Source organism: Poeciliopsis prolifica, unplaced genomic scaffold, assembly GCF_027474105.1.
Source record: "Poeciliopsis prolifica strain line A6 unplaced genomic scaffold, Auburn_PproV2 SCAFFOLD003, whole genome shotgun sequence".
In the NCBI taxonomy this organism is placed as follows: domain Eukaryota; kingdom Metazoa; phylum Chordata; class Actinopteri; order Cyprinodontiformes; family Poeciliidae; genus Poeciliopsis; species Poeciliopsis prolifica.
The window spans coordinates 19,870,246-19,883,565 of record NW_026562378.1 but is presented as its reverse complement, the minus strand read 5'-3'; the positions used below and the strand labels follow the sequence as shown (position 1 = coordinate 19,883,565).

Sequence of the window (13,320 nt, the reverse complement as noted above, 5' to 3'; positions counted from 1 at the left end):
ATAGAGAGAGACATGCTTTGGAAATCCGAACTTTCACTTTTAAACAAGAAATTTAACTCTGTTTATTTGTAAAACAGCAGTTCAGGTCTGTGCAGAAAAATGTTTACTTTTTTGTCAATGAGCTTGTTTGAAACCATAATATCACAGACTTTGACATTAGAAGTTGTGGTTATTATCCTACAACCGTAACTGTTCTAAAAAGACTGGTTTATTTATTTATTAAAAGGATAAAGTTGAGACAAAAAAATAAATCATATATACATATTCCATTACATAGTCTTCAGTGTAGTCGGGTTTGGACAAGGGTGGACAGCAGCCTAAGATATTTATCATTTACTTCACATTATTTAAAGTAGTTAGCCATCAGACTGGTGAAAAGTGTTTTACAAACCCCTGATTATTCATGTAACTTGTTTAGAAATGTGGACTGTGAACACTGATATTGGTATCTGGGATCTCTATGCTTGCTGTAACACATTTTGCATTAAGGTTGCATTTTAGGCAAGAATATGAATGAATGATGAATTAATTAATACACTTTATTGGTGATAATTGACCGATATCACCGAATAGTTTCGATGATGGGGCAGCAACTATAGTCTTTTCCAGCGTCCCATCGTTTTGTGAAGCAAAAAAATAAAATAAATAAAAAAATCAACCCTTGATTAGAAAGAAACAGCTTTGTCATCCATCACTGCAACACTGGTTTGTCCACTATATTTATGGATGTACCAGACACGCACAAATACAAGGTTCTGTATGTAAAATTAATGCAATTAATTTTGGATTTAATACCATGAAAAACTATTCCTGAAAGAGATTTAATAATTTTTTAATGAATTACACAGTCATTGGGATTTGTCAAGAAGGTCAAGAATTCATCCGTTGATCTTACTTGGGGAAAAACAAACAAAAACAATCATCTGTCTCCATCCTGATTTATTCAAAAATATCTTGTTTTGTCTTATAAAAATACTAAACTTCTTAAGAGGTGTATTTTGAATTGAATTAAATAATATTTTGTATTTTGATTCGTATAAACAAACATAAACTAAATGCTCATTATATTTTGTGACTGAGAAAACCTTTTGCTAATAGTTTGCTCACCCAGACACAATGAACATGCAGAAATATTACTATTTTTAAGTTAATGTTAACTAGGTCCTTAGGCACACTTATTCAGCATAACTAACCCTAAGCCTGGCGTATTAATTTCCTGAGACATTTATGTCAAGTGAAATAAATGTCTTACCTTTCCTACATAAAGTGGATCTGTGCCTGTGTACTCCTCCACCACAAAAAACTGGTTCCACACCCATCCTCTCTTTACTCTTTCAAGAGATGAAGGTTCTTCTTGTTGTTCACTCCCTCCTGAGTTTGTGCCACTAGTCCTTGAGGCTTCAGACCACTTAAAACAACAGCAGCTCAAAAGACCCAGAGCTGCCAATAGTGTCCACGGTCCTGCTGTCCAAAGGGGAATCATGTTGTTGGGAAAAAAGAAAAAAAGAAATTGGCCAGTGTCTACATGTAAAATCAAAGATGCAGACACAAAAGATTTTTCACTCGTAGTTATATACAAAAAAACAAGTCTACCAGGGCAAAATCAAAAGGTCTCGTTGAAAGAACTTGAAAGTTAATCCATGGGATCACAAATCAATCTGAAGTTATCTGCTGAATACAAGGCAGGTCATGGAGCATATTGGGTTTGTACCGCCCGGTGAGAGCATGTTTGTATCGTCACATGGCCAGTCTATTTGATTCTTCTGACTACTTCCCCTGCCCTCTTACTGAGATTCTTGTATTCCTTTAAAGTGGAATCTGTGGCAGGGAGACCAATGGATGAAAGAATATCTTTAAAAGATTTGATGGTGACAGAAACAACAGATTTGACAAGACTTGCTCAGTAATCAGTTGCAAAATTATGGGAGAAAAAGGTTGTAGGGGCACTGAAAAGCATGTTGCTAAAGAACAACATCAATGCTTTCCAACCATTCTTCACTCTCCTGCCTCCAACAGCACTTGTAGCCATTTCACATCCAGTCGGCAACGTGAGGGGATTCAGTTTCACACTGGTAGTTTAGAGTCCAGGGAAAATTCCCAGATTAAATTTATTCTGAAAAAGAAATATTTTTTACAGTCCAGTCCCTTGAATAGTTCTAGCAGTTTTTTTATGGCAGAAGCAGAAATCTTGAACTGTGAAAATGCCAGATGATTTTACTGTTGGTGATTACATTTGATCTTGGATGGCTTTGACCTTCAGAGCAATCCACTGGTTTGAAGAGCCCATCCTTTAAAGGTCCTGTGTAATTATTTTGTCCATTATGACAGGTCTATCAGTAATCCAAAGCCAGGAAAGAAATCTGTAAGACACAAAAGACAAAAAGCTGTTATATGGGATCATTTGCTACAGCCTAGGCTGAATTTGAGCATCCTGATAAATCAATACGTTTGACAAATTTGAAGCAAACTTGTTCAATATACTGTCAAAATTCTGTTTAATGACCATATATATTGCATATGTTTTATTTATTGACATTTGTACATTAAAAATAAAATATCACATCAATCAATCTTCAATCATATTATGACCACCGACCAGTAAGTATCACTGCCTCCTTTTCTAGTCAACTGAAGTCAAGTCAGGTCAGGTTTATTTGTATAGCACATTTCAGTGACAAGTTACTTCAAAAGGCTCAACATCATAAAAACATCATACAGTCACCAATTATGAAACAAGCAAACAATCTACAGTCCTCTTCTTGGTAAAAGCTGCCTTTCACATCTTGTGAGTGTGACGTGCTCATGCAGCACCCTGACTGCTAAGACCGGCCAATCTAGACCAGGGTTCCACAAATCCAATCCCTGAGGGATAAAAACCTGCAGGTTTTAGATGTGTCCCTGGTTCAATACGCCTCAGTCAGATGGTTAAACTACCTTCAGAGTCTGCAGAGTCCTGCTAGAGACCTGATTATTTGACCCAGGTGTGGTGAAGCAGAGACATATCTGAAACCTGCAGGACACATGCCCCTGAGGCCTGGAGTTGACAGTCCCTGATTTAGACATTTATTTTCATGCCAATTTAGGAATATATATTTTTTACAGAAAAAACAACTTGAATATGAGAAGCCTGTGGCACTGCTGATGTGCGAAAGAAGCCCAGGTTGCTGGTATCATTTATATTCCTCTTAGCAATGCCTTCTTTGGTTTCTGTGGTGTTCAGGTCAGGCAGGTTTGCTGATCAATCATGAACAATAAAAGCATAGTCTAAAAACCAATTACAAAGATTATTGGCAGTTTGTGCATGAGCCAAGACATTTTACAAAATTAAATTAGAATCTACATAAACTTATTTTGGATTTGGTTTTCTCTACACTTTTCATCCAGACCCCATCATCTTGATTTCCAAATTGAATAAAAAATTCCCTTTTTTTATCTATAAATGTTTTTATCTACGAATAATTTTTGTTTCTACTTTACATATATCAAAAACTTATATTTTATTTGGTTCAAACTGGCTAAACAAAAATAATGTAGTATAGTATGTCTCAGATGAATTGGGGCATTGAGTACAGTAGCAGTTTGTGATTTGTTAATCTCCCAAACTTATAAAAGAAAGTTTAGTGGCCTACCAGCAAGACGTTGCTGCCTGATGCAACTGCACCAGTCCCTTTTTGCACCAGTCACTCTCCTGAACTGCCATATGGGCATAAAGTTGGCATCAGCTGGAGACGAACAGTCATTAATGTTACACACCTGTTTTTGCACACTTTGAACTGCCCTGTTGCTGAAATGTGCAAAACAAATAAATCTGATTGATTGACTGATTGATCAATTAATCCCAGTGCATTTCCTGGTGGCAATGCAATGGCATCCCTTGCTGATGTCATTGGTCTTATTTAACCCCCAATTCCTCTCTTTCCTCTTCAGCCACTTCCAAACGTTTCCCTTTGCTGCCTTAATGGCATTCTGACCCCCTCCTCCTGCCCATCCCAAGTCCGGGATCAGATGAAAAATCCGACAAAGCCCCAACATTTCACCCCAGCAGGTTACATGATGGTTTTACTTTTTGGAAATCATTTCCAGTAACGTGAATGGGAATAATTTAGAAAACCATCAAAGCTGAGTTTATTCCTGTTGCTTGTGTCAATATTTCTATCACATTTTTTCCCATCGCAAAGCTTTCCTTTATACTTTTATATTGAAATTAATGCAGCTTTCTCTAGCAATTACTTTGCATGACCAGTCCTTCTTGTGTAGTTAGTCCCTGATTGTAAACAACACAACAATAAAGTCTTGCCCATAATTTTAGTGTGGGCACATTTCTATTTTAAAACAAAATAATTTATTAATTAAAACAAAATTTGTTTTTGCTTTGTTTTAGCTGTAAGTCATAACATAATTTATATTAAATGTGAGTTTTACTATTTTATTTGGGTCACTGTTCTATAATATTTAAAATTATTGCTATGCACTTTAATTTTGCTTCACTTAATTTTTGTTTTCTTTGTTTTACTGTATGTATAATCAGAATGATAAAAACATAACTTAATTTTTCTGTTTTCTTCTTACTTTAATGTTCCTAAATCCCCAAACCTAACAAGATGTGGTGAGTTTATGTTTTTCTAGAATAAGCTGTATTTTGATGAATGTTATATAGACAATCCAAGAGGTCAGTTTTCATTTCACACAGAACCAAAAGCGTCTGTCTGCCTTTAATCTGACTGCAGCTTTGACCTCAGCCAGCTGATTAAATGGATGAGAGAACACTAATTGGATGAACGTATTAATCAATTAATTCCATCCATTGAGGCTACATCTCCCTAATACTTCAGATAAACACAGGAGGGAACAAAAGGCTGTGATAAACTTTGTTGATGTTAAACATGAACAGACTATATGCACAAATGTGAAGTTGACCCATTACAGACATGATTCAAATGATAGGCATCTAAAGGAGAAAGACAAAGTAAAACAAGAACAAAAAGAAGCAAAAAAAGGAGTTTTGTGAGAAACAAGAAAATGAAACAAACTGTTCTGTTGTGTGAAACTTTGATTAATAGTCTCTGAAAGGTTCAAAGACAAAAGTCTAATGACAAAAAGGGAGAAGAAACATTTAAAATGAGATCTTACAATACAAAGGAAGGAATATAGCAACACAGGCTGAAGAAAGGCCTGCAGGTGGTTTAACCTATTGTATTTCTGTAGGCACTTCTAATCTCACTCTCCCTCTGCCCTGCTAGTAAGCTTGGAGCTTCCGGAAATAATTCCTTCTCAGACTGTTGGTCAAGGCAATGTCCGTGGTATTGGAAACTAACTGCTCTAAGGCTGTCCAGTCTCCAGAGCAAACAATTCAGAAGAAACCTAAGCAGCTCAGATGTCTTAACTCTTCACTGCAGCACAGTTGTTACTCTTAGATTTGTGTGAAATGCTTGTATCCTACAACAAGAATTTAAATTACAGTGACAGAACTGTTGTTTCAGTAGGAATTTTAAAATTAACAAAGGGATTAGACAGAGATTTTTGCTGCATTCTGCAGGTAAAATAAAAAAGTAATTGGACTAGAAATGATATTTCAACAGTTTCTGACAGGGCCATAAAAAGTAAGCAATCTAATAGCCAATTAGATGTTTTAATAAAATAAACTTTGTGAATACATCAGTACTGTTGAAACACTGGATTGTAGGACCTAATACATCACAAGCCCAGGATATTTCACATGTAAACAGGCCTTGTTTAAAACATTTTGTGTTAAGGCTTTTAAGATTATAACTTTGAGATTAAGATAAAGTACAACAGCTTTCCACAGGGTGGAAAGCTTCACCCTGTGGAGGATTTTCTGATAATCTGAAGCAGGACAACTATAATCCTAGAGATTTTCCATCCTTTGCTTATGCACCCATGATCTTTGGGGAAAAAAAGCTTCTAATGCAAGATTTAAAAGGGAAATGGACATTGAACAGAAATTGATTTGAAAAGCTCTTAGATTCTCCTTTAATATTCAACACACGCTTTTTGAGTTTAATCTTATACTAAAAGATTACTCCCTCACTTCCATTTGTAATTCACCAATAGTTGTTCAAAATATGCTAACATGTAGGTGGATTTTGATCTAATTTATATTTTATAGAAATTATGGTAACATTCAGCAAAATCTCGTGAACTAAAAATACTTTCCTCTAACTTTTACTGTTTAAACAACATTGAAGTCTCAATGGTATATCTGCATTTAGTGTATTACCCTTTGTGTTTAATTATGTAAAAATCTGAATAATAAAACTGAAAACATGAAATAAATCCTTTTTTTGAAACTGTGTCACAACAACTGTATAATGTTCAGAGCGACCTGAGAAAATAATAGGGCTTTGTCACCATCAGACGTTTGGCTGTTAAAGTTATGCTGATCATCAAGTTTTTCTTCCAATCTGAAAGATTATTATTCAGTATTTAAGATATAGAATATTTACTGCAATCAGATGCAGAACTGCCCAGTATCCTATTCTTATTCTGGTGATGCAGGATAAGAAAAGACTAAGTCTTCAGTTTCTTGGCCAGCTAACCAAGGTTGGTGGCATCAACGAGTTCGCTCTTTGGTTACCTAGCAACAAACAGTTGACAAACTTGTTTTTCAATTTAGTCAGGTTTTGCCACTGTGCCTCATGATTATTTAAAATAATAATAAAAAAAAAAAACTGTGGATATAATGGGAATGGTCATGCCACCAGCTTGGCAGCATTTTAGATATTTAATCATTAATATTTGAGCTTTTGTGAATTTTTTCACCAATTATTTCTTCCATTTTACAATTCAGTACTTTCACCCTTCCACGACATCTTGTGGTCTTCTTGTAGGCAAGATATATATTTTTTTAATTCTACACTGAATTGAGCTCAGCGACATTTGCTGTGATGGTATTTAAAAAGTAAGTTTGCATATTTGGAAGTTTCATGACTCACAATTGCTTTCCGTCAACACTGTGACTGTTTGTTGAACAGGGGACATTCGATCACAGGGTAACTGGCTGCTGCATTGCCTCCAGCAAAAGAAGTGAAAAACCCTCGGGTTAGAAAACTATTCCACTAGTGTCCTGCTCCTCCATCATTCTCTCAGAAACAATGGGTAGCTAATGAAGAGCATCTTTCCTTACCACTAACCCTCAGCAACAGAAATGCAGTTTGAATGTACAGAAACAAAGTAAAATTCAATAAAACCAAGAAATGCATATCAGGCAGATTCTACTATCATTCGGCAAGATGTTTGATCATTTGGGAAATTTTACTGAAATAACATGTGCAAACATGACATACTTTAAATGCAAATTTATGGCAATTATTTTTATTTTTTTGCTGTGTAAACTTGTGTGGTATATTGAGGATCTTTAGCATAGTTCTATTTGGCAGAGGTGTTAAAAATAATGCTAAACATTTAAGTTCATCAGATTTTTCAGGTAAAAAAAATGCACCCATGTCTTTGCAATTAATGAGAAGTCAGAATAGACAACTCTAAAAAATGTAATTTCAGCTAGATGCGTCATTGGAGTCAACTGATGTACATAAGTTCAAATTAAGGCTTATGATCCATATGCATTTAGTCAGATAAAAAGAAATGACTTCCTTCTGGCATAATGAATGACGCGCTGAAAAAAGTAATAAAGAAAACTCATCTAAACTTCCAAGCTTGTCATACTGATACAAAGTGGGGTTTTTTTAAGTTCCCAATTAACTCCAGTAGAAATATGGAGTGATAACTTCAAAGAAATAAAAGCATACTGTTTATTTCTCAGTGCCTCCAGTAATATAAAGCATTAGGAGAATATAACTATCCTTGCCTATGTAAACCTCTCCTATTCTCTTACAGTAGACTACGTAATTGTGTCACTTTGAATTTATTAATTTCTATGAAATCAATGGCCTTCTTTAGCAAGTTTATAAAGTAAAACTTTTCAGTGTATAAAAGCAAAGTTTGCACTTCTTTAATTACCTCCCTATTTAATGGTCCATGAACATAAACATCCATCGGTTTGCTTGAAGTGCCTCAGAAAATTGTCTATAGATTTTTTATTTCTAAAAATGTTGTGAAAATCCTGGAAGAATCTCTGCTGAAGTCATCATTAGCGAGAAAATAAAATCTAACAGACAGACGGAGCCTAATTAAGACCCACACCTAAATCCAACTAAGAATCTTAAGCAATTCTTAATTTTTGATTCAGAGACCGCACTATTTAGTTTTGCTAAGATCCATGTATAAAAATCTATCTCTCTTCACTTCTTTACAAATTTCTCGTAGAACCAAAATGTGACAGATGCAGTTCCTCAAAGTACTTTGGGAACTTGTACAAAAATACATTCTCTCATATAAATCTGAGTTAGATGGATGAAAGATAAATGGCTATTTCGTTTTTACAAAAATTCTAGATTACATATTTATCTTACTAAATCTGTCTTTTTCCTCTATCTCTTTCCTGCCCCTCTTCTAGTCATTCTCCAGTCCAAGGCTATTGGCAAGCCCTGTGCAGCCATTCGTGACCTATTAGAGTGCTGGATGGATCCTAGAGCATGGTTGCAGCCTCTCATCAGTGGGCATGCCCTGAGCAAGCCCTTTGACAGCTGGCAGCGGACAGACGACAACCAAGCAAGACTGATCACTGCAAACTGATAGGCATAGAGCCAATGACCAGCAGACAGCCCTCTCTGTCTCTGACACACTCCCTCATAAATGCACTCACACATGCACACAGTCACAGACATGCAATCATGCCGTGTAATGTGTTTGTATCTTGAACGTTTTTGTTGAAGGTGAAGGTAGATAAACAGTTATTTGTTTCTTTGCATTTGTTCTTTGCTGGCTGCAAAACAGTTCCTCCTTGGGGATAATACATTTATTTATCTTTATCTTGAGAGAACTAGAACTTGAATTTTGCACCCAAATTTAAGCTTTTATAAATAGCAATTACAAAAATAACTAGTATACAGGCCATATTGCTGATGGCATAACTTGATCAAGGTGCACTGCATCTACTGTTTTACACAATACATGAATATATGCTGTAATTTATGGAAAGGAAAAAACAGGTAGCAACTAGGGCCAAAAGGGTGGATGCAACACCACCGTATGGTTGTATTATTGACAGCTGCTGCAAAAAGGAGTACAGGCGGCACACTGGAGATTTTCTGTAAAGCAAGAATTCATATGGAAACAGCTTCAGACTGAAAAAATGAAAATGTTTTTTATGTGTGTGTGTGTAGTATAATGCGATTATGAGTTTTGTCTAAAAACATTCCTGCCATGATGAGTGAAGATGCCAGGCCAAAGCGCAAGCAGGAGAACGGAAACCGCACTGCAGTGAAGCAATTTAATACAAAAAAAGAAAACTTACAAAAACATGAGAAGACCAGGGCATGAGACATGGTCACGCATAACAGAAGAATCTAGCAGGGAACTATAGAAATCCGGGAGCTTAAATATAAAGGAGATTTGATTGATAATATGGGAACCTGGTGAGTCTAATCAAGATCGCTTAACAGCTTTTAGAGGAGAATAAACAGGGAAACAGATGAAGGTGACCAAGAAACACAGATCATACACATGTATCTACAAACTTGTGTTTGTAGATACATAAGTATCTACAAACAAAAAAGGGAAAATCCTAAAACAAACATAAGAGAATTAACAAATGAACAGTAATTAATATGAAAATAAATAAGAAGCAATTAACTTAATAATAAAACCCTAATGAACAACAAGAAACTAAATATGGCCAAATCTTACTAACACACACATGCAAACACACAAAAAAAAACATTGCTAGCTTGTTGCTTTTAGTTACATGTGGCTACAACAGTGGCTAACGAGAAAGCACACCTACCGAGATTATTAAGAACACAGGCTGACAAAACAACTAACTAAGCAGTGAATTATTTGATTTTGTCCCCAGTCTTCTTTCGTTTTTTCTTCACTCGAATAAACTTGCTATCTTTGCTTCACTGCTCTGCCATTAACCCTCTGTCCTCTTTGACATGCTTTCTCTGACCACATAGATAAGATGTAAGTTCAGAGAGTTGTGTGAAGTATATGTATGAGCTCTGTGGATCACTTAGCAGAAAACAGCAGACTTCTACGTTGTTGTTTTTTTTAGAATACACCTTTCAACTTAGTGCAAAAAATAAGTCTTAGTAGTGATTTGTACTGTTTCCCAGTGACTTGTAACTATATCAGCTCAAATTTGTTTCATTTTAGGCAGTGCCAGTTACTGCAAACAGTGACAGAAGCTTGCAAAGCAGGGAGCTAAATACTGCTCATCAGATTGCTAAATGTACTGGAAGAAAAGACCAGGAAGAGGGCCAGAAATATCTGTAGTGTGTTTTCTTTTCTCAAAAAAAGAATCCATGTGACTGTAACAAACCATGTCTTTCTTCTGATGCAAAGAAATGCAGGATTTACTGTTTGAACTGTACTTTCAAAGACTTTATGCCTATGAGAAAAAAAATAAATAACATGATGTTAAGCACTAGAGTCCCAGAAAATGTAGTAACTTCAAAAAGGATGTATTTTTTGAGCCATCTCAAACAAGCTGTTTAGAATCAAACAATTGACTTCGACTTTGTTGACTCTTGGTTGCTTAAGATATGCATCTATACCTTCTTGTCCCATTATGTTCACCAGTTAATACCATGTTGTGTGGAATTTGAGAGTCTTGCTTAAGTGTATTTCACACTGTTACAATGTGTCCTGATAGTATAACGTAAGACACATAATCTGTGAAAAAATCAAATCCTCTGCCTCCTCCTTGTGGACCAACAGTCATCTGTAGAAATACACAGCTGGGCTAGAAACAACCAATCAGAGAGACGGGAAGGATCTTAATGTGGTCAACAACCAATCAGAGCCAGAAGGAGGGTCTTAATGCTGTCAATTACCCTAGTATAGACAAGCCTCAGATGTTATTTGATGGGATGAGAAGTAAGGCTGCCAACTTAATTGTAAACTGTAGTTTCAGTCACAAAATAGACATTCAATTTTCCTCTACTCAAAAATTAAACTACAAAAATCCAAATGTGCAACTTAAAGATGCTGATTTTGCTGACAAATAAATTTGTCACACAGATGTAATAAAATGTTATGATTCAATCATGGTAAAATTTATGATTTTGTCTGTTTTATGCAGAAATCTTGCTACAATTTATAGTCTGAATTTTTCACAGATCTTAGTTTGGATTGAAGGCAGCTTAAAGAGCTTCTTGTATGAATGACACTCCTTTCTTCCTAGAATCCTGAGAAGAGTACAAAACATGAATGCATGAACAGATGCAAACACTTGGAAATACATATTCTAACAAAGGGCAAACACACAAATGCACAGAAAATGTGTGCCACCTTAAGTATAACCAACTGCCTTTGGTTATACTTAAGCTTGAGCCTCACATACTCAAATGTACACACAGAGCTATACGCATATCTCAGTGACACAAAATCTCCCTTCTTTATGTCTAATTTTACTTCATAGTCATAACATTTGTAGTCTTCATTTTTTATGTCAAACATTTTGTCTATTCTGACAGTTTCTCTTTCCTGCCTGAGTTCTGTTATATTAGCCCCTTCAAATTTAAGATTTCTAATTTACAGCAACTTACAAAAAACTCAACTGTAACCTCTGAATTAATAAACACATCCTCAACTGGGAAAAATTATGGAAAATCTTGCTTACCTTAGTATTTCAAACCAGAAACTGACAATACAAGCATAAGCGGGCTTACATTGTTAAAAAAATAAATAAATAAATGTTCAATGTAACTATTTCAGATGACCTGAAGACATATCTTACAACTCCACACAGCATGCTACTAACACTATATCCAGTGTCGCTTTGCACAACATCAACAAGAATGGCCTCTGTTCTTAGCATATGCGTATGCATAACCGTCCGCAAAGATATAGAACACAGACTCATATATGACATGATATAGCACAGATTTATTCCTTTTCGTGATGCCCAGTTACAGTCAGACTCATAACGCAACCATTTCAGCTCTTATATTAATGGTATATAAATTAGAGATACAATACGAAGCTAGTTTTGTGACTGTCACAGTATGTGAAGTGAGTGACTGCAAGGACTACCACTTCATTTTTCTGAGTGATTGCTGTATAATCAGAAAAAACAAGGATAACTATGTCACTTCCAATGATGCCACCTTTCATTTCATCTGGTGCCTCTTCTAGATGTGTCAGCTTTTTGCAAGTCAATTTATTTGCATACCCATTTTTGTTCTGCATGTTTACAAAATTACATTCGAATGTCACCTTTTTTGTTGACCAACTACCCTTTACTTTTAGTAATTGTGTGCTCAGCTCTTTTCAAAATCAATATTTCCCAGTATTTTCTGTTATATTCATATGCGTTTGTTGATCTTTTACACAATTCTTTCTTCTGTTTGTAATCGTATAGAAAACAGATCTTTTGCATGTCATGCATGTATTGTTGCAATCTTTAGTTCATTATCACTGTATTTAAAGGAGTGGTAACCATGCTCATTACTTTCAGCTTCACAACATGTACTGCTGAAAATACGATCACATTCAAGTAAATATCTTTCCACCCCCGCAAGAGAATAAGTGACAACCCTGCCTGAACCTGTCATTAGGAAACATTACAGCTTTGTTATCTAACAGAATCTGTGTTCAGATGCTATGGAGATAAATATAAAGAAAAGTTGAATAAATATTAAACAAATTATTGCTATGTGAGAAGAGAAATTTAGTTTTGCCATCAAATAACTGGTGGTTAACACATGGCTCCCCCTGAGCCCACTCATTCGCGGCAGTCTATCTGTGCCTAAGACTGATTTGTGCAAAGAGTGATTTTGCATTTGCTTAAAATTATCCTCTGTAACATACATATACATACACAGACACAATACACAGACACTGTAACACACTTCGACTGTAGAATGTGAGCCATATATGATTCTCTTTCCTGCCAGAATCTGCCATCAGATGGATGAAAGCTGCCATCAAAGCTGGGCCCACAAGGAGTTCAAATAGTCTGCTTAGTCAAGTGAACCCAACACCAGAATCCAGCTCCTCAACCATGCTTATTAAATAGCCAATTTTTGTCATTTGCAATCTGATTTGTTATAATCACACTGCTCATCATACCCGTGCCTTGTAACACTCAGCTGAAAAGAATAAAAAATATACAAGTTGTGCAAGAGAAAACATGTCAGTTTCTATAAATTGCTGATGTTGCAGTGATGAAATTTTAATAGCTAGAGGAAGAAAAAAATGGCAAAAATAGGTAAAAAAAAAGGTCTTCAGCACAGAAGC

General features: G+C 35.6%; 1 protein-coding gene across 1 annotated transcript in view; it reads right to left on the bottom strand.

Annotated features, from left to right (window-relative positions):
• Positions 1-13,320, bottom strand: part of LOC129358353 (cadherin-22) — a 148,206-nt gene that overhangs the window by 73,214 nt on the left and 61,672 nt on the right. The window contains exon 3 of the mRNA XM_055027338.1: positions 1,253-2,360. Within this exon, the coding sequence (XP_054883313.1) occupies positions 1,253-1,483 (231 nt within the window). The 5' untranslated portion in view covers positions 1,484-2,360. The remainder of the gene's footprint in view (positions 1-1,252; positions 2,361-13,320) is intronic.